The sequence below is a fragment of the Mangifera indica genome, chromosome 2, assembly GCF_011075055.1.
Source record: "Mangifera indica cultivar Alphonso chromosome 2, CATAS_Mindica_2.1, whole genome shotgun sequence".
Lineage (NCBI taxonomy): Eukaryota > Viridiplantae > Streptophyta > Magnoliopsida > Sapindales > Anacardiaceae > Mangifera > Mangifera indica.
The window spans coordinates 2,459,498-2,477,730 of record NC_058138.1 but is presented as its reverse complement, the minus strand read 5'-3'; the positions used below and the strand labels follow the sequence as shown (position 1 = coordinate 2,477,730).

The 18,233-nt window shown below is 38.4% G+C and overlaps 2 protein-coding genes across 2 annotated transcripts; both read right to left on the bottom strand.

Annotated features, from left to right (window-relative positions):
* Nucleotides 1-4,475: 4,475 nt before the first annotated feature.
* LOC123202101 (ferrochelatase-2, chloroplastic-like) lies at nucleotides 4,476-6,505 on the bottom strand (the record flags this gene model as incomplete). The annotated part of the gene is made up of 6 exons (XM_044617849.1): nucleotides 4,476-5,127; nucleotides 5,278-5,404; nucleotides 5,500-5,639; nucleotides 5,921-6,053; nucleotides 6,173-6,264; nucleotides 6,368-6,505. Coding segments are annotated over 6 exons (1,050 nt in total), but the record flags the coding sequence as incomplete, so codon positions are not given.
* Nucleotides 6,506-8,874: 2,369 nt separating this feature from the next.
* On the bottom strand, nucleotides 8,875-11,450 carry LOC123202097 (disease resistance protein At4g27190-like). Its single transcript, XM_044617836.1, has 2 exons — nucleotides 9,066-11,450; nucleotides 8,875-8,898 (listed from the first exon to the last, which is right to left on the bottom strand). The coding sequence occupies exons 1-2, from the start codon at nucleotides 11,448-11,450 to the stop codon at nucleotides 8,875-8,877; spliced, it is 2,409 nt and encodes an 802-aa protein (XP_044473771.1).
* Between the last annotated feature and the right edge of the window lie 6,783 nt (nucleotides 11,451-18,233).

The window sequence follows — 18,233 nt, the reverse complement described above, 5'->3', positions numbered from 1 at the left end:
ATCCACCTCCTCAATTTTAGAGGTCTCTTCTACGAATTTCAGTGGCGGCGGTGGTTCACGCCCATACACCGCCATGAAGGGTGTCATCCCTGTTGATGCATTGTAAGTAGTGTTGAACCAATATTCTGCCCAGGACAACCATTTCGGCCAAGTTCGCTGCTGTTCGAAACAAAAACACCTAAGATACTTCTCCAGACTTCGGTTCATTACTTCGGTTTGCCCGTCTGTTTGTGGATGATAAGCCGAGCTAAACCGCAGCGTCGTTCCAGAGGCCCTGAAGAGTTCTGACCAGAAAGCACTCATGAAAATACGGTCTCTGTCCGAAATGATGGACTGCGGAAAACCGTGGAGCCTCACCACTTCCCTAATGAAAATCTCAGCGATATCCTTGGCTGTATACGGATGGCGAACTGCGATAAAGTGCCCGTATTTGGACAAGCGGTCCACCACCACCAATATAGTGTCTAAGCCTTTAACTCTCGGCAGCCCTACGATGAAGTCCATTGATAGATCGTTCCAGATTTTGGCGGGAATAGGGAGAGGCTGCAGGAGTCCTACTGGAGTCGTTGCCTCGTACTTGGCTCGTTGGCACACTTCACACTCTGCTACGAAATTTTTAACATCCTGCTTCAGCTCTTCCCAGTAGAAGATTGAGGAAATTCTCTTGTAGGTACGGAAGAAGCCAGAGTGGCCACCAATAGGAGAAGAATGAAATTCTGATAGAAGTAATTGAACCAACCTGGATTTCCTTGGCACTACCCTGCGTCCTTTGTACATTAGGCTGCCTTTCTTCAGCTCATAACCTGCGTGGATGGCACTACCGCTGAGCAGGTCCTGTATGATCACCTTCAGCTTTTCATCCTTCAACACCTCCTCTTGAATGGTGTCTACATTAACTGGAACAGCAAACGAAACCGCTCTCAATTCCCCAGCTCCCATTGGCTTTCTTGACAGTGCATCGGCTGCTTTGTTCTCACAACCCGGTCTGTACACAATGTCAAAATCGTATCCTAGCATCTTCACCAGCCACTTTTGTTGTTCATGGCTCACCACCTTCTGTTCAGTTAAAAATTTAAGGCTGCGTTGGTCGGTTCTCACTTGGAATCGACGCCCCAGTAAGTAGTGGCGCCATTTCTGTAACGCTAACACAATGGCCATGAGTTCCCTTTCGTATACTGATTTCTCTCTGTTTTGTGGTGACAGCGCTTTGCTTAAGTATGCAATTGGTCTTCCAGCTTGCATCAAGACAGCGCCCAAACCCAAGCCAGAGGCATCCGTCTCCACTATGAACATTTTCGTGAAGTTCGGCAGTGCTAGAACAGGAACTGTCACCATTGCCTCTTTAAGCCTTTCGAATGCTGCCTGCGCTTCTTCAGACCATCGGAAAGCATTCTTTTTCAGTAAATTGGTTAAGGGTTCCGCAATCTTCCCGGACCCCTGAACAAACCTCCGGTAATAGCCCGTGAGCCCTAAAAATCCTCTGAGATCCCGTATATCGCGTGGCACAGGCCAATTCCGCATATCTTCTAACTTCTGAGGGTCAGCCTCTACACCATGCCTTGAGACGAGGTGGCCTAAATAGCCTACTCTTTCTTTTCCAAATTGGCACTTTTTTTTGTTGATCACCAACTGGTTAGCTCTCAGCAACTGCAACACTGCTCGTAGGTGTTGTAAATGTTCTTCGGCCCCCTTGCTGTAGACCAAGATATCATCGAAGAAGACTAGCACGAACTTCCTCAGGAATGGGCGGAAGATGTCATTCATCAGGCTTTGGAACGTGGCTGGTGCGTTCGTCAATCCAAACGGCATTACAAGGAACTCGTAGTGTCCGTCGTGTGTCCGAAAGGCTATTTTTTCCACATCGGCCTCCCGAATTCTGATTTGATGATATCCCGAGCGTAAGTCCAATTTACTGAAAATTGCAGCTCCTTCCAATTCGTCCAGGAGTTCATCTATCGCTGGAATCAGAAATTTGTCGGGTATAGTCACACGGTTCAGGGCCCTGTAATCGACACAGAATCTCTAGCTCCCGTCCTTTTTCCTTACTAGTAGCACCGGGCTTGAATACGGACTTATGCTGGGTCGGATAATCCCTGCATTGAGCATTTCCTAAACAATCCTCTCCACTTCTGCTTTCTGGAAATGGGGGTGGCGGTAGGGTCTTAAATTGGGGGGTTGAACCTCTTCCACTAATCGGATGGTGTGGTCCCTCTCCCGTTTCTGTGGCAATCCGTAGGGTTCAACAAACAAATCTTCGAATCCTTCTAACAATGGTGTTATTTCTGCCGGCATAGTCTCGTCATCCTCTCCAGATTCTCTCTCGTCATCCCTTGCCTTCAAAGAAAAACCCACACCTCCCTGCGTCATTGTCTTTAGCAAGGCTTCCACCGTTGTTTCTAATCTGGTCAGTGAAGTGTCCCCTCTCAGCTCTATCTTCTCTCCCTCCCATTTGAAGCGCATGGTCTGTTTTCCCTAGTTCGTCTTCACCTCCCCAAGCTGACGCAACCACTCTATACCCAGTATTATATCTATGCCGCCGAGTTTGAAAGGAAGGAAATCTTGCACAATTTTTACCCCCTGTACCAAAAATCTGACTCCTCTGCATTTTTCGTTTCCTTTAACCTTCCGACTGTCTCCCAACATCACGGCAAAAATAACTGGTTGAATCGGGATCTGAAGCTCGGTGACTAGACGATCAGCAATGAAGTTGTGTGTCGCCCCATTATCCAGCAAGATCAGCACTTGTTTCTCTCCCAGGAATCCGGTGAACTTCATTGTTCTCGGGGAATCTATCCCTACTACTGAGCTAGAGTTAAGATTTGCCTCCATCTCCTCTGTTTCTTCTTCCTCTTCCTTTTCCTCTGCTCCCTCGTCCTCCATAGTGTCCTGTTCACAGGATATCATGATTCGTAGTTGTCGGAATCGGCATCTGTGCCCTGGAGTATATTTTTCATCGCACCGAAAGCATAACTTCTTTTCGATTTTAGAACGGTATTCGTCATCGGTAAGCCTCCGAAAAGGGTGGTCTCTTCGTTGGCTGGCAGAAGACGCAACAGAGGCGTTCGGTGCCCTTGTCGCAGATACCGCATTTGTATAAGGGAACGCGCTATTTGACCTGTTTTGTCCAAATGGGCATAGGTTCAAGATGGGGCGTGCTGGACTGGACGCTTGGGTTGAGGCTAGGTTACTTGTTGGCCGATTGGGCTGTGCGTTTGGAGTGGGATGGAGTTGGGTGTTGGGCCGGTAGTATGTGGGTTGGTTTGTGGCGTTTGGTTGTGCGGATGGGCCTAGACTAAGGGGGGTTGGGTACCGGGTTGGAGTTGGCTGGATCCTTGGGTATGCTTTGTTGAGTCGGGCTCCCCCTCTGTTTTCAATCAACGCATTCTTCTTTTCAATTTCTTGTGCGCGTTCCATCGTCTCCTCCAGAGTCGTCGGACGAAACAGTCGCACCTCTCCTCCGAGTTCCTCCAGAAGGCCGTTCATAAATATTACTATCAGAGTGCTTTCGGACAACTTCTCCACTTCCGCTGACAGTAGCTCGAATCGACACCTGTATTCATGGACAGAATCTATCAACTGAATCGCGAAAAGTTCCTCCTGTGCCGTACGTTCGTCGCCAGTTCGAAACCTTTTAAGGGCGGCGTTTTGGAACTCCTCCCACCCTGAGAATAGTTGTCGTCGTCTCCTCCATTTGAACCAATGGAAGGCCGCACCCTCCATACAAACCCCTACAGCCGTTAATCTTTCCCCTTCTGTTATTCGGTTGACGTCGAAATAACGCTCTACTTTCTCTAACCACTCTAAGGTTTGTTCTCCTGTGAATAATGGGAGGTCAAGGCGGCGGAACTGGACGTCTCGCCGAGCTCCTCCATGGTACTCCTCTCCCCTCTGTCCAATTTCCGACGTCTCTTCCCCTCCGTTGCCGTTATCGGCTCTAGGTGGGGGAATGGTGGGTGTGACATCAGTTGGTGGGTTATGGGCAGGAGTCGGTCCTCCTCCTTTCAGTACTGTGTTACTGTGGCTCGCCACTGGATGGGTGGAGGGTCCAGGGTCTACCTGTGTTTTACCCTTGTCACCGCTCTCCTTCCCAACCATGACCTCTTTCAGGTCTCGGAGGTATCCCTTCATGATTTCCAAGTCGCTCTCTATCCCTTCTAGCCTTCCTTGCGTCTCTCCCAACCTTTCCCTCACTTCCTTGTCCAGCTCCTCTAGCTGGTTCCCCATCCTGGACAACCTTTCTCGGTTCTCCGTCATATCTTTCTCAAGTCCTTTCACCCGATTCTCCATCCTGGTCATGCTCTGATACCACGTGTTAGGTACCTGAGTAGTGAGCAGGGCGAACGAATGAAGCTTCCTGTGTTGCCAGACGTGTACCTGGGTTCCTGCTGGTTTCCTTCCCAATAGAACAATAGAAGAAGAACTGAATGGAAGAGAAAATGTAATTTCCCAATGTAATAAATTTACTCTACAAAGAGTTCAATAAAATAACTGCATTCCCATAGTTTTGTCAATTACAAATCAATAATGTTCTGAGATATGCAATCATTCCAACATACGCAGAATTTGGTTATAACCAGGAATTAAACATAAACGGTTTAACAAAATAAAACAGAAATGTTTCAGTATTACATCACAAAACTCCAGTTAATAGAAATGCTTCAGTAATACACCACAAACTCCAGCTCCTATCCGGCTGGTACTCTTCCCCTATTTCTTCTTCTCTTTTTCCTCCCCCTCTCCTTCTCCTTCCCAGCTCTTATCATATGGCTCCTCACTGTAGCCCCACCAATCCTTACGTGCCAGCTCAGCTTCTAGTTCCTTCAGGGTGCCTTTCTTTTCCAGCAGATCCCCATACTTTTGCTGCCTGTCTGCTACTTTTACTGCTACTAAGTTGCTGTCACCTGGAGCTTCACCAGACTGCTCACCAGTGAGCTTTCCAGTGTTATTTCTTCCGTTACTGTCTGTTAATCCTTCAACCTGTGTCTCCAGCTTGGCCTTTCTGCTTCCTCTCTTCTTCTTCACGTAAACACGAGCCCTAACACACTCCTCCATCTGGTCTCTGTAAATATCACCAGCATTCTCGACAAAACTAACTGGTACTCCATGGGCACTAAAGAAGATCATTACCTGTAGTTTCACATACAGAAGTCAAAAAAGTTGTATAGAGCTTATTACATCAAACGACTCCAACCCAAGCAAGCCAAATTTTATTACATATACTGGTTTTGTACTGTAAAAGATCCATATAGAAAAGGAGTATCTACTAAGTAAGTTCACCTCTTCAGGATTTAAGAATTTCCCCAACTCTTTCTGAATCAAGTCAGCCATAGACTTGATGTAACCTTCTTGGTGATACCAGGACCGTATGATAGAAACAGGCATCTTTGATAGGTATGCATCTTCCCTGACATATTATTCTCACTCAGAAATGGTTCATGATATACAAATTGATTTACCACAGGCAAGAAATCGGAGAATATTCTAAAACGGAAGCAGCACCTAAATATTTTCTCAAGAACAAGGATGCTTAACCCAATTGCAGAGATAGAGAACTGCAGATAAAGTGGCTGCACTACGAGCCTTGTAATTTTGTCTCTCTTAAGCTGCCAAATGTAGCGAAATTTTGAACTATCAGGACACTGACAATTTTCAGATAGAAAGGGGCAATTCTTATCATAAAGCAGTAGTTAAAACATGTTGTCCTAAAATAATGCAATTGAACACTGGAAAGAAGCTTACAAATAGAAAAAAGGGGCAACTTATCTCTTGCTTTGTCTTTGTTTTTTCTATTTTTCAATTATTTTCAAAAGAGTTTAAAAACTGATCCATGAAATCACATTTAACAAAACAAAAGGATACAAGCTTATAAACTACATGGCAGTTCAATGTGAGGAAAAAAGGTGAGAAGACTAAAACCTACCTCTGTAAACAGGTACCAATACCTCATTCCAACATAGATGTTGACAGGTAAGTTCTTTGCTTCCAGGGCAATTCTAAGAGCATGTGCCTGCAACAAGTTTTTCAAATTACAATATGCCATATTACAGACAAAACTGAAGGACAAAAATGAAAAAAAATAGAGCACAGATTTTCTAAGTAAAAATTTAGAAAAAGAGGAAGAAAATAGATAAAATGCAATGAACAAACATGGCCCAAACATAAACAATGCCACAAATAGCAGGACATGTCAAACTGTAGAACAGAAATTAAATTAGCCAAGGGCCATTGAATAAACTGAAATAACCTGGGCAGGCGTATGATGTCCTCTATTAAAAAAAAAATGGTGCAAAAGTAACATTTTAAAGATGCAAATATAAAAAGAGATAATAATTTTGAGGACAAAGAAAGAAGGGACAATCTGAATTACCAGATCTGCAAATAAATTAAACAAAAATGGCTGAACTTCGTGGACTGTCTCTGGTCCTCCAAGATTCAGAGGTAACACTCCAACCTTATTTTCAGTGGGATGTGAATGGGATTGATATTCTGCACTTCCATGCTCATATCAAGCTACAATTCCATGCTCTGTTTTCCCCTGGATTTTCCATTAAAATTTTCTGATATCAATCTAAACCAAGTATGTTGTGATTATGGCAAGGGGGAATCAAGCCACTGAAGAATGAAAAAAAGCATTTTACATCCAATTATTGTTGAAATAGTATAAATATTTAAAATACTCAAGGCCTTGGCTACACTAATCCTGGTTTATGTGGATAGCTTGTTCACTTTTTGTATCATCCCCTGCTCAATATACTACTTTTGAATAAAGCCAAACTAATGCCATAGAAAGGAAAATTATCACACTATCCGAAGACAGTAGCACCATCATGAATTCTCAAGCGGCATGCCACCTTGCCACACTGAATTTGCCCACCTATTTGTGATATTGATAATGCTTAATCATTAGTCCTGCAGTAAGGATTTTAACCGTTGCTATTCCCAGTAAAAATTTAATAAATCAAAATTCAACAGTCTATAAATTGCAAATGATGTCAAAAACCTCTCAGCTTGTCTGCTTCTCTTTTTCTGCTACAAATCCATGCTTTGTATTCCCCTGCATGTTCTGTTACAATTTTCTGATATGAATCTAAATAAACTATATTGTGATTATGGCAAGGGGGCATCAAGCCATTGATAAAAGAAAAAGGTATTTTACATGCTAATAATATTGTTCAAATAGTATAAATAATTTCAATTGAACTGAATTCTTATATAAACATCCAAGGTTATTGCATTGATAGGAAATGAACATTAAACAGAATTCCCATTTTGCGCTTTGCCAATTATAATTTCTGCTCCGGATGCCAGTCTTGTTCTACAAAGCATTAACAAACTTCAGTTGTCAATAATAATTATGACAAAACTATAACCAAGTTTGACTCAGTTGACAGTAAATTTCCTCTTTGAAGTTCATTAATCAAAATTAAATTAATGTTTAATTTCATTGTAATTATTATAAAAATTTGATGAACATGGTTCGCACCAGTATGCATTGCAGAATCAAGTCTGAGTTGATGCATTTTCATCCTTCTTCTTCTTCTTCTTCTTCTTCTTCTTCATCTTCTTCTTCTTCTTCTTCTCCTTCTCCTTCTTCTTCTTCTTCTTCTTCTTCTTCGTACCCGGCTTCAGCACTGTCTTCTGTGATTCAAATAAAAAGAAACATCTAATGAGAGCTTTTTCAAATATTGAGCACACGTGTGCCAGTATAATAAGGACATATTTCAACAAACCAGCGTATGACACGTGTCTCCTCACTGAAATTACCCGCCTGTGTTTAGTATTTGATAATTCATAAAAATATGATATGACTAGAGACTACCCAAACAAGAATAATAATTTGTTAATTGATTTATTGAAACATAAATAATTCATACCTTTTACTTGTTGTCTTCTAATTTCCTCCTGCAAAACAATTCACATTTTTCCATAATTTATTATTTCTCTAACAATATAACCATATCTATTATCATGTCTAAATTATTAATTTTCCAATACAATTTATTAAAAAAAATATTTACAATTGTTTACAATCAACAATTAATTACTTCACATACCTGTTGTTCTTCGAACAATTGTTGGATTGTAAAGTTAAGGTTGCCCATCCATCGTTCTTTATATGTGGGAATAAATGTCTTAACTTTGTTGAGCTTTGGTGTTAGTTGTTCTCCATAACCAAAGATCTTCATATTGGGACATTCATCGATATCAAGTTTCTCCAAAATTGGAAATTCAATTGAATATGAACCAGAGCTAAAACAATCAAGGTTGTTTAGACTAAAAAGTCCTAAGGTGGACAAACTAGGAAACACAATCCTTTCTATTGATGATGATGATGCTTCCTCATTTGTGATTATTTCTTCCAGTGTTGAGCATCCAACTATTACAAGTGTTCCAAGCTTTACTAGGCTTTTGACTATGGAGGGGGTGAATAGTCTTTTCAATTTGGAGCAATGAGATATATTTATTGAACTTAAGTTTCCCAAACTAGATAAGGTTGTGGTGAGATCTTTCTTTGGTGGTATTAATTCCTCTTCTTCTTTCATTATGAAAATCTCTTCTAAACTGTCACAATAGTCTATCCTCATATCTTCCAAACCAACAAGACTTTGCAATAAAGCTCGTGAAAACAACTTAATTAACTTTGGGCAACCACACAAAAACAATGTCTTCAAGTTGCATAGGTTTATGAATTGAGTGTCACCCATCCATATATGTGTCATATTTGCTAGACCTTGCAATTCTAGATTCTTTAATGACGAGAGCATCTTTGTTTCTCCATCTACCACCTTAGCCTCTTTACAATCAAATATATATACCACTAAATTACACTCAGTTACACTCAAATATTCAAGACTTTGAAAGTTCCATAACAAATTACTTGGAACAATATTCAACAACCTGTCGCACCAATTAACAATCAAAATTTTGAGCTTATTGAAAGACTGGATTGAGGGTTCACCATGACATAATTCAACCAAGTTGGGATTGCCAATAATTTGTAGAAACTCTAAGTTGTGGAAACTTAAATATGATGAACATTCCAAAATATTTACAAGAAATGTTACCTTCTGATTAAGCACTGCTAAACACTTCAGTTCATTCAGCCCTCTATTTACCAGATCATGAAAGATGTTGTCCAAACCTATAATATGTAGATACTTTGTTCTTTCAATTACCAAATTCTTCAAACAATCAAGTAATCTTGAAATCAAAACCTCATTATTATATGAGATCATCAATTTTCGTGAATACACCCTTGAATAATACATAAAATATTCTTTTTCATCATCTGTTGGAGCACCTATTACTATTGTAAAGCTTGATAAGTTTTTGAATGGCACATCATTATCAACTAAGAAATTCAGGTTGGGGATAATAATTTGCAAACTAGTTATTCTAGATAAGAATTGTAACTCAGCAAGCTTCACATTGCTTCTTGAATCTCCCCCATCTCCTTCTAAATCCCAAAGCCTAAAACTTTCCAAAACGTACAACTCCTCTAATTTACAAAGAGAGGATATGACACCAAGAGGTATTCGTGTCAACTCTTTACAATTGTTCAAATTTAATAATCTCAGATGAGTTAATCGGTTAAAGGATATAGGTATCTCCCTAACATTAGATAAACGAAGGCTAAGAATTTCTAGTTTGCTTAGATCTCCAATTATAGATAAGTCACCCAATTTGCAATCATTAAGATACAAAGTTCTAAGGTTTACAAGAAAGGAAAGTGACTCAGGCAATGGCGATAATTGAGTGTAACTTAAATCTAGAACTCCAAGATGTTTCATGCCTTGAAAGAAATTGTTAGGGACAACTAATTTGAAATTTTGTTGCAGCAGCAACGATTGCAACTTTGGGCATTCTATCCCATCTGGTACCTCTTTAATATCATTTAACATCAATGAGATGCACATGAGATCTTCAAATGTATCTCTTTCTGGCCACTCTTTCAAACTAGTACCAGCTTTCACTAAGAATGTATGGTTGTGTTTGGGTGCTATGATATGTGCAACATCACGAACTACATCATGCATTTTGACATATTTCTCACCATATTCTTCCCCAATCAATAAAAAAGAAGAGATAAGGTTACTTACAATAGCATGTGTTCTGACTCTAATATCTTCAATTGTCCCCAAGCCTTTGAACCATCTCAATCCTGTTCCGTATCTCACTAAGACTTCGACAGGAATTATGAAATCTTCAGGAAATACAGAGCAAAATAAGAAGACAGATTTTGCCTCACTTTCAAGAAAATTGTAACTCAACTCCAAGGACGAAATTACATTTTCATGCATTCCTTCAATATTTGTTGATGTTGACCTTTTAAGTTGTTGTAAAGCATCACGCCTCTCATACATGCCCCTGTTCTTCAGTGCCCCGGCTACAGTCACAATTGCAATCGGTAGACCATCACATTCAGCGGTTATTTCTCTTGCGATTGAGCTTATAATAGAATTTTCAACATTCATTCCAACATGCTCCTTGAATAGCGCCCATGACTCCTGTTTCGTCAAAGTTCCAATAGTAAATGTCTTGTCACAGCCCATTTGATCGCATACATTTTTCCTTCGAGTGGTAAGCACGATCTTACAACCTCCATGGTCCTTCCCAAAAGGAATGCCAATCTCCTCTAATTGAATTTTTTTCCAAATATCATCCAATATTATGAGGATTCGTTCCTCCTTAATTCTCTCCCACAGAGAACTTGCTCTTGCTGATTTAGAGTTAACCGAGAGTGAAGTCAGACCTAGCATTTCAGCAATTTCGGCTTGAATATTCATGATATTTGGGTTTTGAGACACAACCACCAGAACTACTGAATCATACAACTTCTCTTCTTTAGCTTGTTTGCCAACTTGTTTCACTAGTGTGGTCTTACCCACACCCCCCATCCCACATATTCCAATTATGCTGACCCTGTCATCTTTCAAGGCCTCCATAATTTCATTCTTGATTGATTCTCTGGATTCTAAAATTCCGGAAAATCCCACAGTTGGTGAGATAATTCCTGAAGGAGGAGGAGCAGGCTGAGATAGAGTTTGGAATTTTCCATCTTCTTGGAGCTGAGTGATCACTGCTATCTTCTGTTTTGCCACCTTGGTGAACCGGTAACGCAATCTGAGGTTGATGCACCACCCTCTGAAGCACATCTTGTTCGCACTGCCTTCATCATCTAAAAACTTTTCAGCTTCTTCGTTGACTTTACCAACTTCTGATATCCAATTTTGGACATCAGGTAAGACAATTTCTCTGTTTCTTTCAGCAGCATCAATTCTCACTTGGATGCTGTCTCTAGTAGCCTTGAGTTTCTGAGCTTGCTTTCTTAATGCCTCGATGTTGTCATTGTAGTTAAGCAGGTAACCAATCCGACCACCTGCTGCATCAAACAAACGGCTGAAAAAAAACTCTGAAATTGAACTGACAGATGAAGTAACAATTTCCATGATGTAAATTTTTGAGTGATTCTGATTGTTGAAAGTTTGAGGATGAATAATGATGGATCAAATGTAGAAAAGAGAAAGAGGATGGTATGTAATTTTTATCTTATAATGCTTCGATCTTTTTCCTTCTGTCTCAAGGCTTCTTGGTTCCATTCTTTTCAAAGTTGTTAAAGAATCTTTTCAACAATTTCCCAAGTTCCTTTTGGTATTTTGGATTTCATATATACTTTGCCTGCCTCTTAAGGCTTCTTTGATTCCATGAACCTTGCAAGTCATTCGTTGGTTCCATCTTTGCCTTTTCTCTCTACTCAAGGCTACTTGCTTCATATTCTTTTCTTTTATAAAGAATTTATGTATGCAGATTCTTATATTATTTCTACCTTCAGAGATTAAAATGAGTTAGCATATTCTTGATTATTACTTTAAAAAAGTTATTAAAATGTAAATACAATTCGGATTGTTCAGTTGTTGTATCTTAATATTTTTAATATTTGAAAATGTGTTTGATATAATATTTAAAAAGATATTCTTTTCCTCATAAGAAAATTAAGAATCAGTTGTAACACAAAGGAGAAGAATTACAGCATCAAACAATTGAACGACAAAAGAGAAAGACACTAAAGTAGAAAAGATTTCATATAGACTTTGCCTCGGGACTCAAGGCTTCTTTGCTTCCATTTTCATTGAAACATTATTCTTTCCTTTCTTTCTTTGGACTAATTCCGGCAGCTTTTGCTCTCAACTCATGCTTTATATTCTTTTCTTCTATATTCTTTGAAGTATAAACAACTCGTGGAGATTTTATATATATATTTTTTCAAAGCACTTAAATTGATTTACTGATTTCACAAGCCTAGGCATGAGATAAATTTGATCAATTTAGAGATAAGCAATATACTTCACAATTTTATTCATGCTGTATAGTGGTTTCCCAAATTCTAAAAGGGGTTACCTCGATTCAAGAAGTACAAATTTGAAAAGTGAACTTTCAAAGAGATTCATGGTAGTGGCAAAGGGATTAAGCCAATAGTTGAAAAATAAGCATTAACCATATGTTTAAAGATTTTTTCTCGGGGCATTCGTTGTGTAACCTAAGAGAACTTGTATTTGCAGGATAAGGAGAAAGGCAGAGCTATATATACAAGGCATGTAAAAATTTTCAAAATTTATTTGGAAATATACTAAAAAAATCCATGAAGGGTTTAGTTTCAGTTAATTTCCACTCCTTTGATTTCTGCTAAATTTCATTTGTGCATTTGTGTTTCATACGAAGAAAAGGCAACTACTTGGAATGTTGTTCACTTTTCCTAGATTTACTTTTTTTTTCTTCTTTTATGCATGATGATCTTCACCTACTCTCTGCTCCTGAAGAGTATGGCTCCTAGTTAACATCTGGGATACAATCACTTTTTGTCTAGTTTATTTTGCATCTTGCTCTCAAGTGCATGAGATGTCAAAGTAATACTTAAGTTTATTTTGCAATCTAGGTTAGCTAAGGAATCCAACCTGTATTAAGAGTGTAATAACTAATGCGATTAAAATACCACTACTACTATTGAGCTGCTAAACTAATGCAACTCAGATAGTGTTTGGATAAACCTCTAGATCAACAATATTTAGGGGTTAAGATTTCACCGACAATCCCAACTTGTAGTTGATTGAATATACTCTCTCTAATTCATAATGTGTTGATGGTTGGTAATTTTATGTTACGCTAGTTCCTCTCTTGAGGTTGACTAAACATGTAAGTATTAAATGGGCACCTATTCTCATAGTACTTGGTTAATATGCACCCTTTTAATTTTGTGACACCGATGACTCCACAAGGACTTAATCTATCTCTAGAATTTAGTATCTAGGTTAAATGAATGTATGAACTAGTCTAGTATCTACCTCTCGATAGTCTACATGAACCTAATAACATACGTAAAGTTGGGCCTTTGACTAGACATAAGACATAATGCTCTCATCCATTATACAAAATTTATTAATAAGAATATAAAAACTACAAGTTCAAGTGGATTGAAGTATCCCTCTCAATTCTGAAAATTATAGAAATTAGCCACATAATTCTTATAGACACCCAACAACAATAATCAAAATTCATAATAATATTTCAAGACTAAAATTAAGAAGATTCTCAATCATCGCTTGTATCAGCTGCTTTGATTATCTCATCTATCATCCTCAGGTTTGATATCGCTGCTTGAAGTTTGTATTGAAATCAGCTTTTTGTGGCTTGCAGAAACTCAGGAAAACAGAAACATAAGTCAGTTGTCGAAATTTCAGAAAAGTGAACTGTTTCTCATGAGTCTGAGTGATCATTTGAATAACCCAATGACGAGGGTAAAAAATTAGAGATCGAGAAAGTCGGTACACAATAACTATGACATGCTCATAATTTAGGGTAGACAAGAAAGATGGGAGCCAAAATAAACGAGCATATGACATGCCTCTCCTCTGGTAAGTGTTCATCGGCAAGAAAGATGGGAGCCATTGATCTAGTTGTAGAGATAGAGAATTGTGGGAAAAGTGGCAGCAAAACGATCCTCCTTCCCAGTAGAAATCTATTATTAACAATGCTCTCCAGAGAAGAAATTTTAATCAATATTACCAAAAAAAAATGTTGCATTTATTTAACCCTAAAATTTATTCTAATCCAGTCAAAGGGAAACTAACAGAAACCAGTGAAGTGGATTGACATCACATCATCCAATCTGGCATGATTGTGCTAAGCACATTGAAGTGGATTGACATTTCATCAAGCACAATCTTGAAACAAAAATAATTCGGCTTCCTTTTGTTAAATCTGAAGATCAACTAGTTGATCTACTTACAAAGGCTGTTCTAGTAAGATCTTCCATAGCTTACTAGACAAGTTGGAAATTATGGGTATCTATGCACCAATTTGAGGGAGAGTGTTAGCGTAAGCCATCCTCCAAATCATTTTGATTGATAGTAGGAATATTTGATTTGCTAATTTTTGTGTTTATATAACTATACACAGCAGCTCAGACTGAACTTAAATAACTGAGCTCTTTCTATTGTAACAAGATTTATTCTTATTAGAGCTTGATAAATTAAATGAATAGTTTGTTCTATGCCTATATATGGAATGTAAATTCAATAGAAAAAAATTAATTTTCCTAATATAAATAGGTTATCACTTGCTTGTAATACAAGTAAGACTCATATATAAATAAATCCATGTGAATCGATGCATAATAAACAAGAAAAGTTATTTCACTCATGATGGAGTTGGGGTTGAGTAGAACCCCATGTAATCAATTCTCTTACCGAAAAAACATAATAGAAAAGTTCATATTGCTTCTTCTGTTTTCATTGCAAGTAAGATTCCCTATTACCAAAAAATAAAATTAAGGCTTATCAATTTGAGTTAGCATTTTTTTTAAGTGATTTTATGTGGTGGTGATTGAATCTGTTATTGTTTTTGATAATTATGAAGATTAAAGATGACAATTTTGACATGAATTTATGAGCTCCGACCCTCTTCGACTTTAACAAGGAGAGGATTCTTTAATAGAAATGGGTAAGAAGAAGGGGACGTGAGCGAAAAAAATCCTTGTAATTGCAAATAGGGATACATGTGTCCTATCCCCGCTCGTCTTGCCCCTACCCCACCCTATTCCTGTCTCTTTATATTAATATATTTACTTAAATAGTAACATATTTTTATAATTTTAGATTATTTATGTTTTTCAAATTTATTTTGGTTTTCATTATGCATATTAAAGTGATTAATATATGATATTTGTGATATTTGAAATAGTAAATTGCTTTTAATTTTACTCAGTTTTGTTATTTAATATATTTATTTTGTATTTAGAGGGTATAAAAAGGAGATTTTTCTCCTTGGGTATAGAGAGGGAATTTTTTCCCATGAGAATCAAAAGGGGATTTTTCTTCACAATGAGGAGATAGAGAATCTTTGTTATCCTCGTAATAGAGATGAGTCAGGGATAAGGATTGATATCCCCTATAAGGATAGGGACGGGGACGGGGACGGGGACAGGGATTGAGATCCCCTCCCGCCCCTCCACGTTGTCATCCCTCATGCAGATGATGTGTTTGGGTCTCATGCAGGCAGAAACCTTGGTCAAGCTAAGAATGGTATGTTTAGTAGTTGAATGTGCATTGAGAAATAATATTATGTTGATGTAAAATATGTCGCACAATTAATGTGCAGATTGCCCTATTGACTTTAAGTCTCTGAATTTCACCATCCCACAAGCCAATGCAAAGGACCAGAGTTCGCACCCGCTAGCTGTTCTAAGACTTTTAAGGAATACGCTTGCCCTTATGCTGACGCAATTAACGACCCAACAACAGGTTTAGCCCCAGTCTTATTCGACTACATTAGGCAAATAGGACATTACCCTCCTGGTGTTTTTCGGGCCCGGTGTCAGGAAGGTGACAAAGTAATCTCATGCCCACCCTAGCCATCAGACAACTCAAACGCCAACACCAACGCCAACAGTGTTTTGGAAAACAATATATTTATTTACAAAACAATAGCCAGTGTCGGGAAGGTGACCTGACGATTTTCTTGCTCTGGTTGCTCGTTTTTGTGTTGTTTCTTTGGAGAATAATCCTGGTTATCTTGCTCAGTTTTCAAATCGAATCGAGACCGGAACATTAGTGATTGTGTCCTGTAGAATTTGTTTTTGTATTTCTCATCAGGACCGACAAGAAATTTTGATCCTGTAAAGTCTTCAGACCAATCTTCACACCTGGTGTTCACTTTGTTTTCTGTAATTACAGGATTTCCATTTTTCACAAGCTGATGAAAATTGTAGCTTAGCTTGCTGGAAACTTCATTCGAATCTTGCTCTTTATGCGTCCAACCATGCCCTTGTCGTCGTTTTGTTAATATAAAACCCTAGATACAAAATTTAAAAATCTTAATATAAAATTTTAAGAATTATATTAATATTTTATGTACGTACAACTAGAAATTTTTAAAAAGCTAAGGGGGTTAACAAAATTTTGTATGTATCAAATTGAAATTTTTTAAAAGTCATGAGGGTTCAACAGAACCCCCTTGGCCCACCTCGATCTGCTCTGCTTCCAGGCTTCAAAACCGGCTCAAGCTTCACCACAATCCAAGGAAACTTGAGCACATCCGGTCGGGTAATGCAGTATCTAGGTTTTTGTTTCATGACTTCTGCAGCCGTTATTGGGGTCCTGTAAAGCTCCACAAAGCCCCCAGTATACACCAGTTTCAGGACACCACTCTCCGTGGAAACAGACTCTGCTTCCATAAATACTGCAGGAATTTTTCGGAAGCGAAAGAAACCAGGACCAAAGCAGCCTGGTTTCCAAATTTATGCAAAATTGTTTGGCTAAGAAGACAAATGTTCTAAGCGATGAAATTTATGTGAAGAATTTTAGGGAAATGGGAGATTATTCTTTGATCTCTGCTTTAATTGGATGTTACTGAAAAATTTAAAATAAGGATTCCCATGGAGATTTTTTTTTTCCTTTTAATCTTGATTGCCATTTCTCATTTGTTAATTTCGATAAATTTATTTTGTTTATTCTTTACAAAATCCAGTATTTTAGGGTTGGGTGTGTCTGATTTGACCAGCCAATCAAAAACTAATTTTTTTAAATGTTTGCAGGCCCATAGGCCTTCCTATCATTGGGTGTGGACTATAACATTAGGCCTTATCATTTTGGATGCATGGTATTATTTCTTTTCAGAAACACCTGTAAATAGGCATCAAAGTTTGAGAAAAACAGCAACCCAATACAAGAAAATTTTAGTTGCAAAATAAAATATAAATTACCAGACAAATGCTTGTCCAAGGAACCATTGGACACAAACTAAAGCATCATAACCCATTCCTATCATTGCAATAATAAATTGATACAAACTTTGAGAGAAATAACCGCAAAAGCTAACTGTTAAGATTAGAAAATCTAAAACTATATAGATCTCATACTAGAATTGATAGATCCTGATAGGAGATTTAAGTTTCATATTTTACAGTTGGGATCGTAACAAAAACCAACATCGCCCAAGTCTTGTGTTGTTCACAGCTTAATACCTCAAAACCAGATGCAAATTCTGAGGTATGCAGGGCTTGAGATAGATCTAATGGAGCTATTTGCTGCAACCCTAAGGGCTGTGAGCTCGACAATCTCTATCTTAAGTCCTATGTCGTTGCTATTTTAATCAAACTACATTACCATGTTTAAAACTTTATATGCTGAAATCATCAGTTCATATGAAACTCAGCTGTCCTTCAACATTTTTTGAAAATGTTGTATGATACTACTCTTAATCGCTCTCAAAGAACATTATTCTTGAATGGAAGTATCATTTTTGGCAACAACAACAAAACGAATGGTAAGATAGAACTGAAGAACATTGTGATAGCATGTCTCACAAAGTCACTGTTGTCTCCATTGGAGATGTTCCTTGAGGAAGATATAGTGGTTGCTGAAGGTAAGGCTTCTAGTGCAGCATCTGCCAGATCCATGATAAAGGAAGGTGTGCAGTCGAAGGCAGGTACATGTGCCCCAGTTTTGACTGCCAGATTCAAGAGCCAACTCCCGTCAATCCTTGCCAATCTCTTCAAGTGTTTATACCTGCTGACTCACAAAGCTGCAATTGTAAATACAACAATTAATTTAACTCTGTAGATAGCCATTTTAGTGCTCATATCGACACATGAAAATGCTAATTTGTAACTATTCATGCACCTGACTGGAACTGCCAGAAGACTCATAACTCCTTTCCGGCTGAGCTCATCTAGAACT

Bases quoted from the DNA above. Each gene is read 5' to 3' on its own strand.
- LOC123202097 (XM_044617836.1), bottom strand. From the start codon at position 11,450: ATGGAAATTGTTACTTCATCTGTCAGTTCAATTTCAGAGTTTTTTTTC. The intron at 8,899-9,065 runs GTAACATTTCTT...TTGGTGCGACAG, and splicing joins TAGCAGTGCTTAATCAGAAG to GTTGTTGAATATTGTTCCAA.